General features: G+C 34.4%; 1 protein-coding gene across 3 annotated transcripts; it reads right to left on the minus strand.

Annotated features, from left to right (window-relative positions):
- Positions 1 to 4002: 4002 nt before the first annotated feature.
- Positions 4003 to 13086, minus strand: LOC141679163 (protein ACCUMULATION AND REPLICATION OF CHLOROPLASTS 3, chloroplastic). 3 transcript variants are annotated; one of them, XM_074485675.1, is made up of 16 exons: positions 12670 to 13086; positions 11007 to 11065; positions 9983 to 10051; positions 9493 to 9623; positions 8718 to 8766; positions 8206 to 8318; positions 8038 to 8109; positions 7858 to 7968; positions 7408 to 7586; positions 6831 to 7067; positions 6653 to 6738; positions 6108 to 6514; positions 5799 to 5903; positions 5581 to 5718; positions 5192 to 5358; positions 4003 to 4217 (listed from the first exon to the last, which is right to left on the minus strand). In XM_074485675.1, exons 1-16 carry the CDS (start codon positions 12975 to 12977, stop codon positions 4151 to 4153), a joined length of 2298 nt encoding a protein of 765 aa, XP_074341776.1. In that variant the 5' UTR covers positions 12978 to 13086; the 3' UTR covers positions 4003 to 4150. The 3 variants fall into 3 exon arrangements, with proteins under 3 accessions (XP_074341776.1, XP_074341773.1, XP_074341780.1); XM_074485672.1 differs by having other exon boundaries at positions 9493 to 9627; positions 9987 to 10051; positions 12670 to 13085; XM_074485679.1 differs by having other exon boundaries at positions 9493 to 9627; positions 12670 to 12809.
- Positions 13087 to 13500: the final 414 nt, after the last annotated feature.

Consider the following 13500-nt stretch of genomic DNA (forward strand, 5'->3'; position numbering starts at 1 on the left):
TTAATCAGGATATAATATAAATAATAAGGAAAATCCATTTTGTTTACTTTTTCTGTTTTGTTACTTGGTGTACCACATCGAGTAAAATAAAAGAAGAGCAACTTGAGATGCCTATATATTGAGAGGTATACTTGAGATTAAAATGACACAAGTCTCGGTGCCTACCTCGCAAACATATATGAGTTGCATAGGTTTTTTGGGCGAACTGAGGTGCGAGTCGCCGTTGATCATTGTTGGTTCTGTGGCCAGATTGATCTGTTGTTGTTTTATCCTGGAAGCGATATTGCTGCATTCCATCACAGCTTAAGTGGGGGGCAATAATCTCTTCAAGAACAGTCAAGTCCTCTTGAAGGGTTTGGCGACTCGGCTGTTGTGTTCTTCTTCTTATCAGAATTTGGAAAGCGATAAGATATAAGTTTTCTTTACTTTCTTTGTCAATTACAGTCTTTATAGTTTGTTATTGCCTTCGTGTTTTATTTCGTTAGTTGGTTATTTGCCATGTTCTTGTTATTATATATATAACTGCCCATTGTTGCTGTGTAGTTAGAATTATACCCAACCATCTTGAAGAGATTATAGTTATATATAGTTAATTAGCAAGATGGTTAACGAAACTGGTGATGTTCCTAAAATTGTTGAGACTGGTTCTGGTTCTGGGGGTACTACTACCATTGACTGGACCACGTACCGTTTTCCCCAGCCAATTGATTTATCGGGTATGCCTGATAAATTAGGTGGTGGAGTTTCTTTTTCTCGTCGGCAGAAAAAGATGAAGCTCTGGTTAACGGTTAAGGGTCTATTGTTAGTGGTACAGTATGATCCTCCTGGGTTGGATCAAGAGAAAGGTGAATCTGTTAAGGTTTATGCTTTATGGGCTAAGAAGGATGGGGTGGCTAGGGCAGCCAATTTTGGCATCCTTGGAGAACACCTTGTTCGATGTTTATTCATCAGATGCCTATACTGCTAAAGTCTTATGGGATAAGCTGGACCAAACCCATAATACTGATTCTCAAGGATTTGAGAAGTATTATGTGGCTAGGTTTCTTGATTTTAAGCTGGTGGATGGAAAATCCATGACTGAACAGGTTCATGAGTTTGAGATGCTAGTTCATGATTTGGGTGAGTCCGGTATGGTCTTGCTTGAGAATTTTCGAGTGATGTCTGTGATTGAAAACTCCCTAAGTCTTGGGAAGAGTTTGCTCTCTCCCTGAAGAGACAGAAAGGAGAGATCACATGGACTAACTTGATGTTGGACATATCAGTAAAGGAGCAGCACAAGTCCAAATAAGGACATGTGTTGCCTGTGGAACATGGGAGCTCGAAGGTAAATGTAGTGACTGTAGGACAGAAAAGAAAGGTAGTCACTAAGAAGGCTAACACTAAACCTGACAAGAACAAGGCTAAGAAACCAAAGGCGAACAAACCATGTTGGTCTTGTGGACGGGTTGGTCATTGGAGCAAGGACTGTCCAAGTAAGAAAGCTAATAAAGCTTGAGTGGTAGCTTAAGCAAATACTGTGCTTGGACTTGGAACCACGATTGGGCCAGTAGCTAACATGGTCATTGGTGAGGTTGTTGCCTCTGGAACCGATGACGGGTATGTTACTTACAACCCTGTACTACTTTCCACTTATCTGTCACATGAGTGGTTGATTGATACTAGAGCTAATGTACATATTTGTGCTGATATTAGCTTGTTTGTATCTTATTAACAGAGTCATGAAGGGGAGTAAAGGGACAAAACTGATGGGGCAAGTAACAAGAAAGCCAGTAAAAGAATGGTGAAGTAAAGAAGTGGGGGCATTGTAATCAAAGCGAGGGATGCTTATCACTGCTGAGTGTTGTTCCCATGGCTTCATCTCTGACCCTTCTGCCTTTTCTTCTTCTTTATCTGCCATTATATATATATATTCTGTTTGTCTATGATGGCGGTGATTTAAGTTTGGTTTTTTCCGGCGAGTTTTGTTGTTTTTGGGTACAATATGGGGTGTTAATCAAGTAGAGTGTGCCAAACATGGCCTTAAGGCTTGAACCCTTTGTAAGCCCATTGAGTTGTAATAAAAACTTGGGCTGCTTTTAAGTTTCCTTAAATTGATAATTTTAAGGGGGTTTTTTTTCAAAAATACCCAAATTCAAATATTTTTTTGAAAAGTTCATTTCTTTAAAAAAATATTTTTTTAATTTCTATTTGTAAAAATACGATTTTTATGTAAAAATATGTTTTTTTTGCAAATAGACGAATCTTAACTGATTTGTGCAACTCCATGCAACTAGATGTAAGTTGTAACCACGAAACTTCATGATGATGATAGTTGCAAATATGGTTGATTTTGGTTACATCGTATTTTTGCAAATATTTTCAGTAAATCATAAAGAAAAACTTTAAAAGTTGTAATTTTGAGAACAAATGCCCAGATTGTCACTATTTCAGTTAATAATGCCCAATTGTCATTTCAGGTGCGAAATGCCCAAAATGTCACCTCATAACGTCATATAATGTTCCGTTTTTTAATACATACAAAACGGAACATCGTCTTCCGTTTCGCCTCTTATTTTTTTAATAATGTAGCAACGTGACTTCAAGTCATGTTTTGTATTTCCTTTATTTTCTGTTTTGTTTTCTTATTTTAAGCTTGTTTTGATGTATTATTTAGGATTCCGGAAATATCATTTAATGTTACGTTTTTTCATATTTATATACATTTAATATTTTTAGAATTTATAAATGATACCATAATTTAACAATTTTTAACATTTAAGGTTCACCAATTCCCTTTTGGGTTTTAAAAACATTTAAAAAAAAGTTAATAAATGGTACACCGATATAAGGTTTAGGATTTAGGGTTTAGGGCCCTAGAGCCTAAACCCTAATATAATCTAGGATTTAAGGCCGTAAACCCTAGGAACCATAAATATTAATTTTAAATTAAATAATTATAAAATTTAGAATAATTATAAAATTTAAGGATGTAACTTAATTTAATAATTTTTAACATTTTAGTATTCAACAATCCCCTTTTGGGTTTTAGAAAATAATTTAAAATATTTTTTATTAATTTATGATTTAATAATTTACAAGATATAGTGTTTTGTTTAATTTTTTTTTTGTAAAAAAGTAAAAACGTTACTTTATGTGACGATTTGCTACAAAACGCTGTTTTATCTAACGTTTTGCCCTATAAAAAATAATCAAAGTGCTAAAACGGTACACGAAGTTCCGTTTTCCCATATATATAAAAAAAAATTAAAGTGCTAAAACGACAGACGAAGTTCCGTTTTACCTTTAAAAAAAATCAAAAGGGAACACGATGTCCCGTTAAGAAGTGACATATAGGGCCTTCTTTTTCGAAAATGACAATTTGGATCATTTTCTATGTCAAAATGACATATAAGGCCACCACCCTAATTTTGATAATTTCTCTAATTTTAATAAACATTTTATTATGTTTTTAAATTTTAAATTTTAAAATAATAATATTAATGTATCTTTAATTTTAATGGGGAAAAAATATCAAGAATGGAAAATTTAATATTAAATACTCCCTACATCCCCAATTATATTCGTTACTTTGACTATACACTTTATAAATATATGCTAGACTTTATTGTGGACCACAAAAATGAGATAGATTAATCTAAGTGTATTATATAAATGTTTAGTTGTGAGAATTTTAATTGAATATTATAAATGGGATCAATATTTTTAAGATGTTTTAAAAAGAAAAATAGTTCATATAAAATGGAACGGAGAATCTGGTACAAAAATTTGATTCCCGGACGCTTCTACAGGACGGCTCCCCGGGACGGCTCTCCGTGCACTCTACTCCATTTGTACGAGTGCTATAAGGTATGCAAATCTCTCTCTCAAAAAAAAACATGTTTATGTTTGATGCGGAGAAGGCCTTCTTCGCAAAGTTACAGATTTTAACTTTTTCTGGAAGCAGTTTTGGATGTTGCACTTTGCAAATGCAACTTGGCAGTGTCTTTGTTAAGTCACCAGAAATGGATGAATGAATATAGTGACATTTTTATACAGATAGGAGGTGATGTCCATCATAATTATATACACAACTGTACACTTCAGCACACTCAAATGCTTTTCAAGCCTAGAAATGCAATAATTGCAAATACAATGCTATTTCCGCAAAGGTTTAATCAGAATCAGAGTCTAATTGTTTCCGGCTCACAAGAACGCCTTCGTCCCAAATCTCAAGACACCTGAAAAATGATGTGGAAATGTTCTATACATTTATTTGAAAATATAAAGTTTGCGCAAAATACCAACTTGCAGCAAATAAATGATGATGGTCGAAATAAACAAAAAAATCAGCTTCAAGCATAACTGTCCACAGTATAGATGGTCCATGGTCATTATCATGTCAGTGTCAAATGTAACGGTCAACTAACATTCATCAATTATTCTTATTGAGCAGCTGGTATAACAACCATCACTTTTATTCTATTCGATTATATATCTGTTACAAGTAAGAAGTAACTGTCATAATCTCTACTAATTAAGAGTAAATTGAAAAGTGGTGAATGTACATTGCCTAACGCCTAACGCAGGAATTTAAAGGCTGGACTTTCAGATTCACGGTTGGTGGTCACTTAGATGTTCACCCTCTAAAAAAGTGGGTAAAGACCCTAAATATCTCATTTTGAACAAAACATGACAAAATGCCGATTTTAAAAATACCCTATAAAAGATTTAGTTCATTAAAACCCGATTATTATAGGGCCAACCCCAAACTCATATATGGTCAGGTAAGGAACAATGCAGAGGGAACTGTTTTCACAATGTGAGATGCTATATATGAAGACGCTAGAAGGCCCGGGGCAAGTTCTACCACGACGCCTTGGCAGGCGACTGAAGTTGTGATTATTAAATTATAATTCATAAAATAGGGTAAAAGCTTTTTAGGATTTTCTGAAAGAATTTTTTTCCTTTTCGGGTCGAAGTAGTTTATTATGAAGGTGTTGATGTAGTAACATCATGGAGTGTCTATTTATTTTTAGTTTCGTAAAAGATCTAAAAGATAGAACTATATATTGCTATCATGATAATCAAGATACGACAACCTTTAAATGCAAATTAGACGTTGACACCAAATACACAGAACTAGCAGGAACATGAACAATAAAAGGTACAAAATACAGGACCAAACACACTACACCAAACATACTACACATACCTTTCCCCATGGACATCAATACAAAGAAATTGACCATGTCTCCATCCATCCTTAAATTGACCAAAAAAGATTTCACCTTTTCTTGAATAGAAGCGCCCTTCCCCATTGGCCTTTCCCTTCCAAAAGTTCACAAACCATCTATCCCCAGTATGAAAATATAACCATCCCTACATAATATAAAGAGGTAAATTAGGATGAAGGCATTCAATTTGTGTACTTAGCAGTACGATAAATTATAAAAACCATTAAAAGTTGAAAATGCACTTTTCCTTGATCCAAGGAGGCATTAACGGAACTAGTAATTAATAATTATGCATGTCAATGCAGAACTAAATTTAAGCCATCAGAAAAACTAGAAGTAGCTACAAAGCTTCGGTCATAGTACTTGCCTTTCCATGCATAAGATCATCCCTCCATGATCCACGAAAGACATCACCATTACTAAAGCAGAATGTACCCAAGCCTGACCTCTTACCATAGCGCCACATTCCATCATATGTACTCCCATCCCCATGAGAGAGGCGCCCCTAAAATATTTATTGATCCCTTCAAAACTTGCACGGTCTACAAAATCCAGAAAAAAGGCTTCTGGTCTACAGAACTGTACCTTGCCTTCGGGAAGACCGCCTTGGCAACGCCCCATGTATGAACCACCCCGGTATTTAATTTCCACTACAGGACTCCATTTTTTCGAAGACTCTCGTTCAGATTCCTGTATATTAGTCAGTCATGTTTAGAGGAACCTCATTTCCGTCATCATTGATTGGCATGTAAATACTCATGATTCAATACTCATGATTCATCATATAATATGTTTCTGAGTATCATGCAAAACCTTATAGAATATAAAAGAAAAATGAACAAAGTTTATGCTAAATGGTAATGAACAAAATTTTATTAAGCAAACACCATTTACCAGCATAGATGCTGCACGAGCAGAAAGATTTCCTTGCCTCTTAGAAACATCAGCATTATTTCCTTTTAATATTGCAGAAGCATTACTGTATAAATCTGTCACGGCTTCATAACTAGCATCAGTCAATGCATCCCAAGGTACACTAGGGCTAATTTGAGGCTGAGTCTTAATTTCAGTGTTAATTATATCTTCATTCTCTGCATGATTATAAGTGATAGACTTGTCTTCTTTCAACTCTTCCGAAGGTTTTACACCTATCGGGAGTTTGAAGATACCCGGGATGTCAAGCCCTGGAGCAGAAACAGGGTTACCAGTAGCTTCTTCAGTGGCCCAGTCCTGTGCATATCCTGCCCCTATATTATGTCTGCTGAGCAGCAGTTCTCTCTGGAAAATCGGTGAACCTGATGCTGTATAATGCCCATGAAATAATATTACATTTAAATAAAAAACTTATTAACACAAATATGATTTTTCAATAATGCCCTACTTTTTGATTAACTGAATACGGCACACCAAATTGCACCGTTAAACTAGAGATAATCTACCTTTAGTACTTGTATCAGAAGACACGGAAGAATCAGGAATATAATCAACTTCCGAAATTCTAATTTCGCTTTGGCTGAGACTACCTCTGTAACCCATAAGATTTACCAAAACAAATATATCTTTAGTGAAACATAAAGTAAACTCGAACTCAAAGGGAGCTAGAGAATACGATACAACCTTGCCATGTACAATTTATCATCCCCGTTACTTCCCAACAGCGTATTGACTTCAACAGAGTCAAAATTCTCAGTTGCATCATTAGCAGGGGTCATATTTTCATCTTCTGGGAAACCACATTGTTCTGTGTTGATAGATTTTGATTCACGTTTCGCCCACAAATTGAAGATGGAAGGGAAATGTTGGACCAATCTAGAGAATATGCCCCCTTTGACTGAATCCACATTTTTAGCATAACTGATGATTTATTATAAAATGTGAGCATACAATTTATGATAAACAGAGTAGATAATATACAACAGTCTAAAGCACTAGGAACCTGTATAGCAAAGGGTAGACTGAATTTGGGTAGTCTTCGTTGTCTATTTTTACATATATATACTGTACATTGTACAAGTACTCCAAAAGCACAGTTTGAATTTTTTAATAGAACTTTTTAAACATAATAACAATAATGATTTAGCCAATTCAGTGTACTATCAAGATTTCAGGAAATAGTGGAGGTAAAAAAAGGGGAACAAATAAGTACGATAGCCAATTTGACCAAAATGTTGAACTACGGTTAATAGAAACTTACCCTAAAGTAACAACAGTTGTTGCTATTAGGTTTGGCTCCATATTTGGTTCATGGACAATAGACACTATGATTGAACCCTTGAATTCTGCAGTTTGACGAAATAAATGCAAAACAGATAGTACATCATTGCTTTTAACAGCACCTGAACTTGTGAGGCAAAGAGCAACAGTTCCTATATCCTGAGTAAAAAGAAGGAAAAAAATCAAGTACAATATCCTTCATTACAGGATCAGAAACGAGATAAAGGATCTACACCATTGCTGTTGCCTGCTAGCATGAACAAAATATTATAAAATCCTCACATTTCAAAACGACAACATGATAATAGTAGTTCTTCCGAATTTATTTTATTAATGTAAACCAATAAAATAAGCAGACCAGCCCTAACTTACAAGAATAGAAAGAAGTGAGAAAATAAAACAAGTGCAACAAATTCCACATTGTTCAAACCTTGATATCCACGGCAAGGAAAGGGCATTCATATAAAGATCGCATGATTGAAGTTTTAATGTTGTAAGCAGTCCCAAATCCAATCTTTGCATCTTGATAGGCTCCCAAAAACTGTAATACACACATTAGCTTTTCAAACATTGACAAATATGCAACAAACGAAAATGTATTTTAACTTACTTTCTGCAGTTCTGAAACTTCAAGTTCTTTCATAGTAACATTAGGTACATCAAGAAATTTTATATGCATATCCTGTGAATAGCACAGTAGTGAATGTGATGATTCTGTTAGGGAAATGAAACATAAACCAAACAACAAACAAAAAACAAAAAATTAAAGACAACTTACAGATACAAGAATGGATATAGCATTAATGGCCGTCAAAATAGCATTATTAGCAGTTTTCAAAGCCTCGTCCAAGGTTAACGCATCTTTCTCAAGGAGTGTGTCAGTATCAACCACTGTAGAGTAACGGGAAACAAGTTAGCTAGCCCTAAGGGCTAAGCAATCCCATCAAAAACTATCAAGTAACTTATTTTGTGGATGTACGGTAATTAGAACTCTATAGTGGCCTCCATCAAATGTTGAGGAGCCCTCGTACAATGTATCCTAATTACTACCTCTGAGCAATATAATCTACATAGTATAATCACTTGATAGTAAATTATATGTACGAGGGAGCAAACAAGGTTTCCATTCAATTCTAGGCTTCAGACATGATTATGTGTAATTGTGGACTTTATAATTCTTCTTTCTATCTTATAATTGTTAGCAAGCTAACCAAGTATCAACACATGATACAGTAAAATTTATTTAGTACAAGAACATGTGAAGTTGGAAACTAGTTCTAGGCTGCTTACTGATACAGAAATTTGCGCACTCTTGAAGTTTATCGGCCAAATCCTTCACCTTCAAATAGTAACAAGGAACAATAAAATTTTAGACCAGATAATGCGAGAGCAATTTATTCGGTAAGAAAGACATGCAAGTTTAGTATGAAGCTTCTTTACATAGCACTCGAAGATAACATAGGCATGTATAGAAACTTTTAAGTATTTTTATTATGACAGGACACATATACCATAAGGCATGGATAACTCATAGGTAGGACTACATGAAGATGTTTAATAAATCTTCAAAATAGCAGGCAACAAGTAGAAAATATCTTCCCCCCCCCCCCCCCCGGTCTATCACCTTGCAGACCAGTAGAGATTGCTGAAAAACACTACTTACAAGCATTGCTGAAGAAAATGCAACAAAAAAATGGTAAAATAAGATTGGTCCACTGTGAAGTTGTTATTCAGTTTAAATTTCACGAGTCAGTATTTGCCATAAACGATGACAAGATATCACCTAAAACTATCAAACTCGTGCATTGTAGGATGAATCGGCAGGTCTTCGTAAGGGTCATCAAATATTAGTTCTTATTGCGAAATGCAAAACATTTAGCAGATCTTCGTAAGTTTATGTGGCAAGAAAAACATAAAATATTTTACAGTAAAATTTAAAACTTAAAATTAGTCATTGATATAAGTATGTATATCCTACTCTAAATTCAACCTACACATCAGATTTAAGTTGTTAAAGTCTGTAAAATGGGCAAGAAATGCAAGTAATAATTTCACTGTAACATACCTCATTTCTGCGCCTTCGCCCTTCAAAGCTGAAAGGTTTCAGAATAATACCGAAAACTAACCCATCAGCAGATTTTACTGTCTTAAGGATATCAAGTAGCATCCTAAACTCTGAGCCATAGGCAGCACCGGCTACCTAAAAAAAATAGATAAATATGTTAGACAAGTTAACATTGGTGACCAGTGAGTCCCTAAAAATAAAAGGGCAAACGGATTTAAGCTATTAAAATCCAAACTACAAGAGATGTCTTCCACAGTAAATCAACATCAAGGACAATTCAGCTTCTATAAGTAATCTATTAAGACAAACTCAATCAAGTCAATAAAATACTCTTAGAGAAGTAAATCTGATTTCAGCCAAATAAACATGTTTGTAACTCAATCTACATAAACAATCATACAATCTTCATAGACAAAGTGTAGACCGTTTAAATAACTTAGTACTCAAAAGACAGATATATATAAACAGGGTAAAAAGGTGAGGAATGTACAAACAAGTATAAGTGCTTTAGAATGTAGTTGCAAGGCTGATGGAGCTTCCAGTATACAAGGGCGGGAATCTGCAAAAGAGTAACAAGTATTCACTGCAGTAAGAATTCATTGCTATAAAGATAGTAATACATAGAGAGCTTCTTAGTTCTTACATGTCGAATTATTATTATGTCAAAGTTCTACAATCTTCACTAATATTTAGATGTTAAAAATAAACAATAATAAAGCATGCAAGTAAACTAGTCATGCAACTCTGAAGGCTGACATAATTCTGTAAGAGGCTTGATAAAATAAATCAAAACTCCCTACTTTACGGATCACAACTCACATCAATAATTAAAAAAATGCATTCCACAAATTAATCTCTGTTTGCAATAGGAATTTTCATACTGGAATTAGTTGCCAATGGGAGGATGAGAAATTACTAAGGAAGCATTGTCCCTTAGAATGTATGATGTATCAAAACTAACAAGTTTGATATTATTAACCACAAATGTTTCTACCAAAGTTTGAAGCACCATTATGAAAAGAACATTCACTCAAGCAAATAACAGCAGTGGTATGCTTCCACGTGTATGCATTTACCATGGGGCATGTAAATAAGTCTTGGGCTCTCCATCTCTAGGAAGATTGTGTCCAGGATCTGGTAATCCAGGCCTTGCTTTTTCTGGTCGGCTCATATTAGCCTTAGGCATTATGTGCATATTTGGCATCACCTTTGGGATTTATAGGAATTGTCCGTACATAGGAAATCTACTAATGAAAAAACCTTTTAAAAGTTTAAAAGTTAAGCTATTATTCATTTCCTTGGTTATTTTAACAGAATCTGAATATAGTCATAAGCAATGAATATTAAAAAAATGCAAATCATCACAAAGAAGAATGTTCTTGTTGTCCCACATGTCAAAGCACTTATCACTTATAACACATAGTTTGACAGCTGATAACTGTATAAATAATTTAACAGATGCTCAAATAGTAGAACAGTACATCATGAATGCAAGGAAAAGAGAGGATACATACCTTTTTCAAGGACCCTTTGTTGTAACTCAACATTCACAGAATCTTTCACATTTACGTCCCTGGGAAAAAATACTAATAAGAACAATCGGATATAGTCAGATTATTGCACACTATCAGAAGCAGCTGAAGTTAACAGAACTACACGATTCACTGTAATTAAATGAATCAGAACAAGCTCACAGCACATGAAATTATATACGTAAGTGTAAATTTTTAGAGTCTGTAAGCTTAAAATATCTATCAAAAGTTCCGATAAGATGTTCACATTTTGGGTAATTAGAGAGCTAATATGTTCTGCATCATTTCCGTTGCTTTCCGCAAATTTTGTTACAAAAATGTATCCGTCGGAGTCATATAACCTTTTCTTGGTATATTCTTATTCTTAGCAATGAAGACTTCCACTTTCCCTGGATCAATACCGATTTTGCACGGTATGTGTTCTCCAAAATCCCATCTAACAGATAAATTACTCAAATATATAAGCGCGTAGATGACAATTATGAGACCTAGTGATTAGTATAATCGAAACTCGTGATTAGGACGCAAATCAACTCATGATTTGAATGCAAATCACAGTTGAAATCACACAAATCACTAGTGATCTGCATCTAAATTATTAGCTGTACAAATCACCAAGTTCTTGGTTCTTATTTTAAGGTGGTTCTTGTTGAAGCAATACTATTGACCCCGAGTTCCATAGTATTATTGACCCATATATTTAACTTGGTTCTGATTTAAGTGGTACTACATAGATAGGCTTGTGCAAGCTTCACAAGCTTAATATTATTGACCCTGAGGTCCATCTAAATCATAATTCCGCCACTCTTGTGTGCAACAATAATGCAACCACTTGAAGCGAGAATTATGAGCATATGCAATTGTATAGCTTAACCTAATAATTTCAATGCAAATCATTGCTTAGTACTCGAATGCAAATAACTTTTACAACCACACAAATCCCTAGCAACTTGCATCTAAATTATCAGTTTCGGTTATACAAATTACCGCTTCTCACTTCTCATTTCTCATTTTAAGCTGGTTCTCATAGAGTAGTTCGCATCACCAAAAGTAAATTAATAAATTAAGCTCAAATACGAAACACACAACTATATATCACAAATAATTTGCATCGATATCATCACTTTCAACTACACCAATTACACAAATCACCGACTCACGTTTCTTGTATTTTTCCTTGTTAGCTAATTCTCGTAAAAGAAGTTACGTGTCGGCACAAGTAAATTAACAAAATCAGCACAAGCAAATTAACAAAATTAGGCTCAAATACGAAACACACAACTATCAATCACTAATAATTTGCACAATATCACCAATTTCAACTACACAAATCACACAAATCACATTACTCTCAATCCTCATTTTTGACTCATCCTCATTTACGCATCACTTCACTTAAACTAACAAACCTAACAACTATTTTTTTTGCGCAATATCATCAATTTCAACTGCACAAATCACACAAATCACCAACTCACATTCCTCGTATTTTTCATTTTAACTCGTTCTAATTGCACATCACTACAAATAAACAACCAAACTCAACAACTAAAAACAAATCGCACAACATCATCAATTTCAACCATACAAATCATTCTCGTATTTCTCATTCTAACTATAACAAACAAAAACCATCAAATTATACCAAAACCGCAACGCGGAACCCCAAAAATTCCTCTCATCCAAGCAATAATCAAGCACAGCATCTCTCCGACTCCCAATCGCAATCACCTCAACAACCTTACAATCCTCCCACACATTCTCCCCACTCTTCTTTATAAAACCTTGTTCTAAACTCAATTCAACTCTCAGAGGCTTTGAATTGCACTTCAATCTATGCCTACTTCGTTTGTAACTATAGGTACAGGTTCTGTATGTATATTCTGAGGTAATAGGGCATATTGAGGCACGAGATATTGAGCGTAGCAAGTTAGATGAAATAGGAAGTTCCATTGAAATGGAGTGAAATTATTTCATTGCTTAGATTTTTGGGGATTTTTGTAGCTATTAGCATAAAAAGGCACATACTTGGTCAGTGTAGTCCCCCGTTTGTTAAGCCGAGAAGATCGATTTGTTTTGAGCAATTATGTAAAAATCGGTAATCCGAATAAATCGGTTAAAACGGTATATGATTAATAGGAGGAAATGAATCGGATGCATTTTCTATTCTAAATTAATTTTAATATTCTTACATTATTACTTATTTATAAGTTAATAATATATATTTATTAAATTATGTAGTTTATAGTTATTTAAAATTAATTGATTTTTTTAATATTATAGTCTATTTGCAATATGCCTATTGTTTGACGAAGGAATCTTGTAAAAACAAAATTTAAGACCCGTCGTCGGAATCAAGATTTACGATGGTAGTTTTTCGCATGAAAAGTGAGCTGAGTGTGGTTTTTGTGTGTTAATTGGTGGCCGAGATTGATTAGGGTTAGTGGTGACCCTTTTTAACTCTCAACTTCTAACC

The sequence above is a fragment of the Apium graveolens genome, chromosome 1 (assembly GCF_009905375.1).
Source record: "Apium graveolens cultivar Ventura chromosome 1, ASM990537v1, whole genome shotgun sequence".
Lineage (NCBI taxonomy): Eukaryota > Viridiplantae > Streptophyta > Magnoliopsida > Apiales > Apiaceae > Apium > Apium graveolens.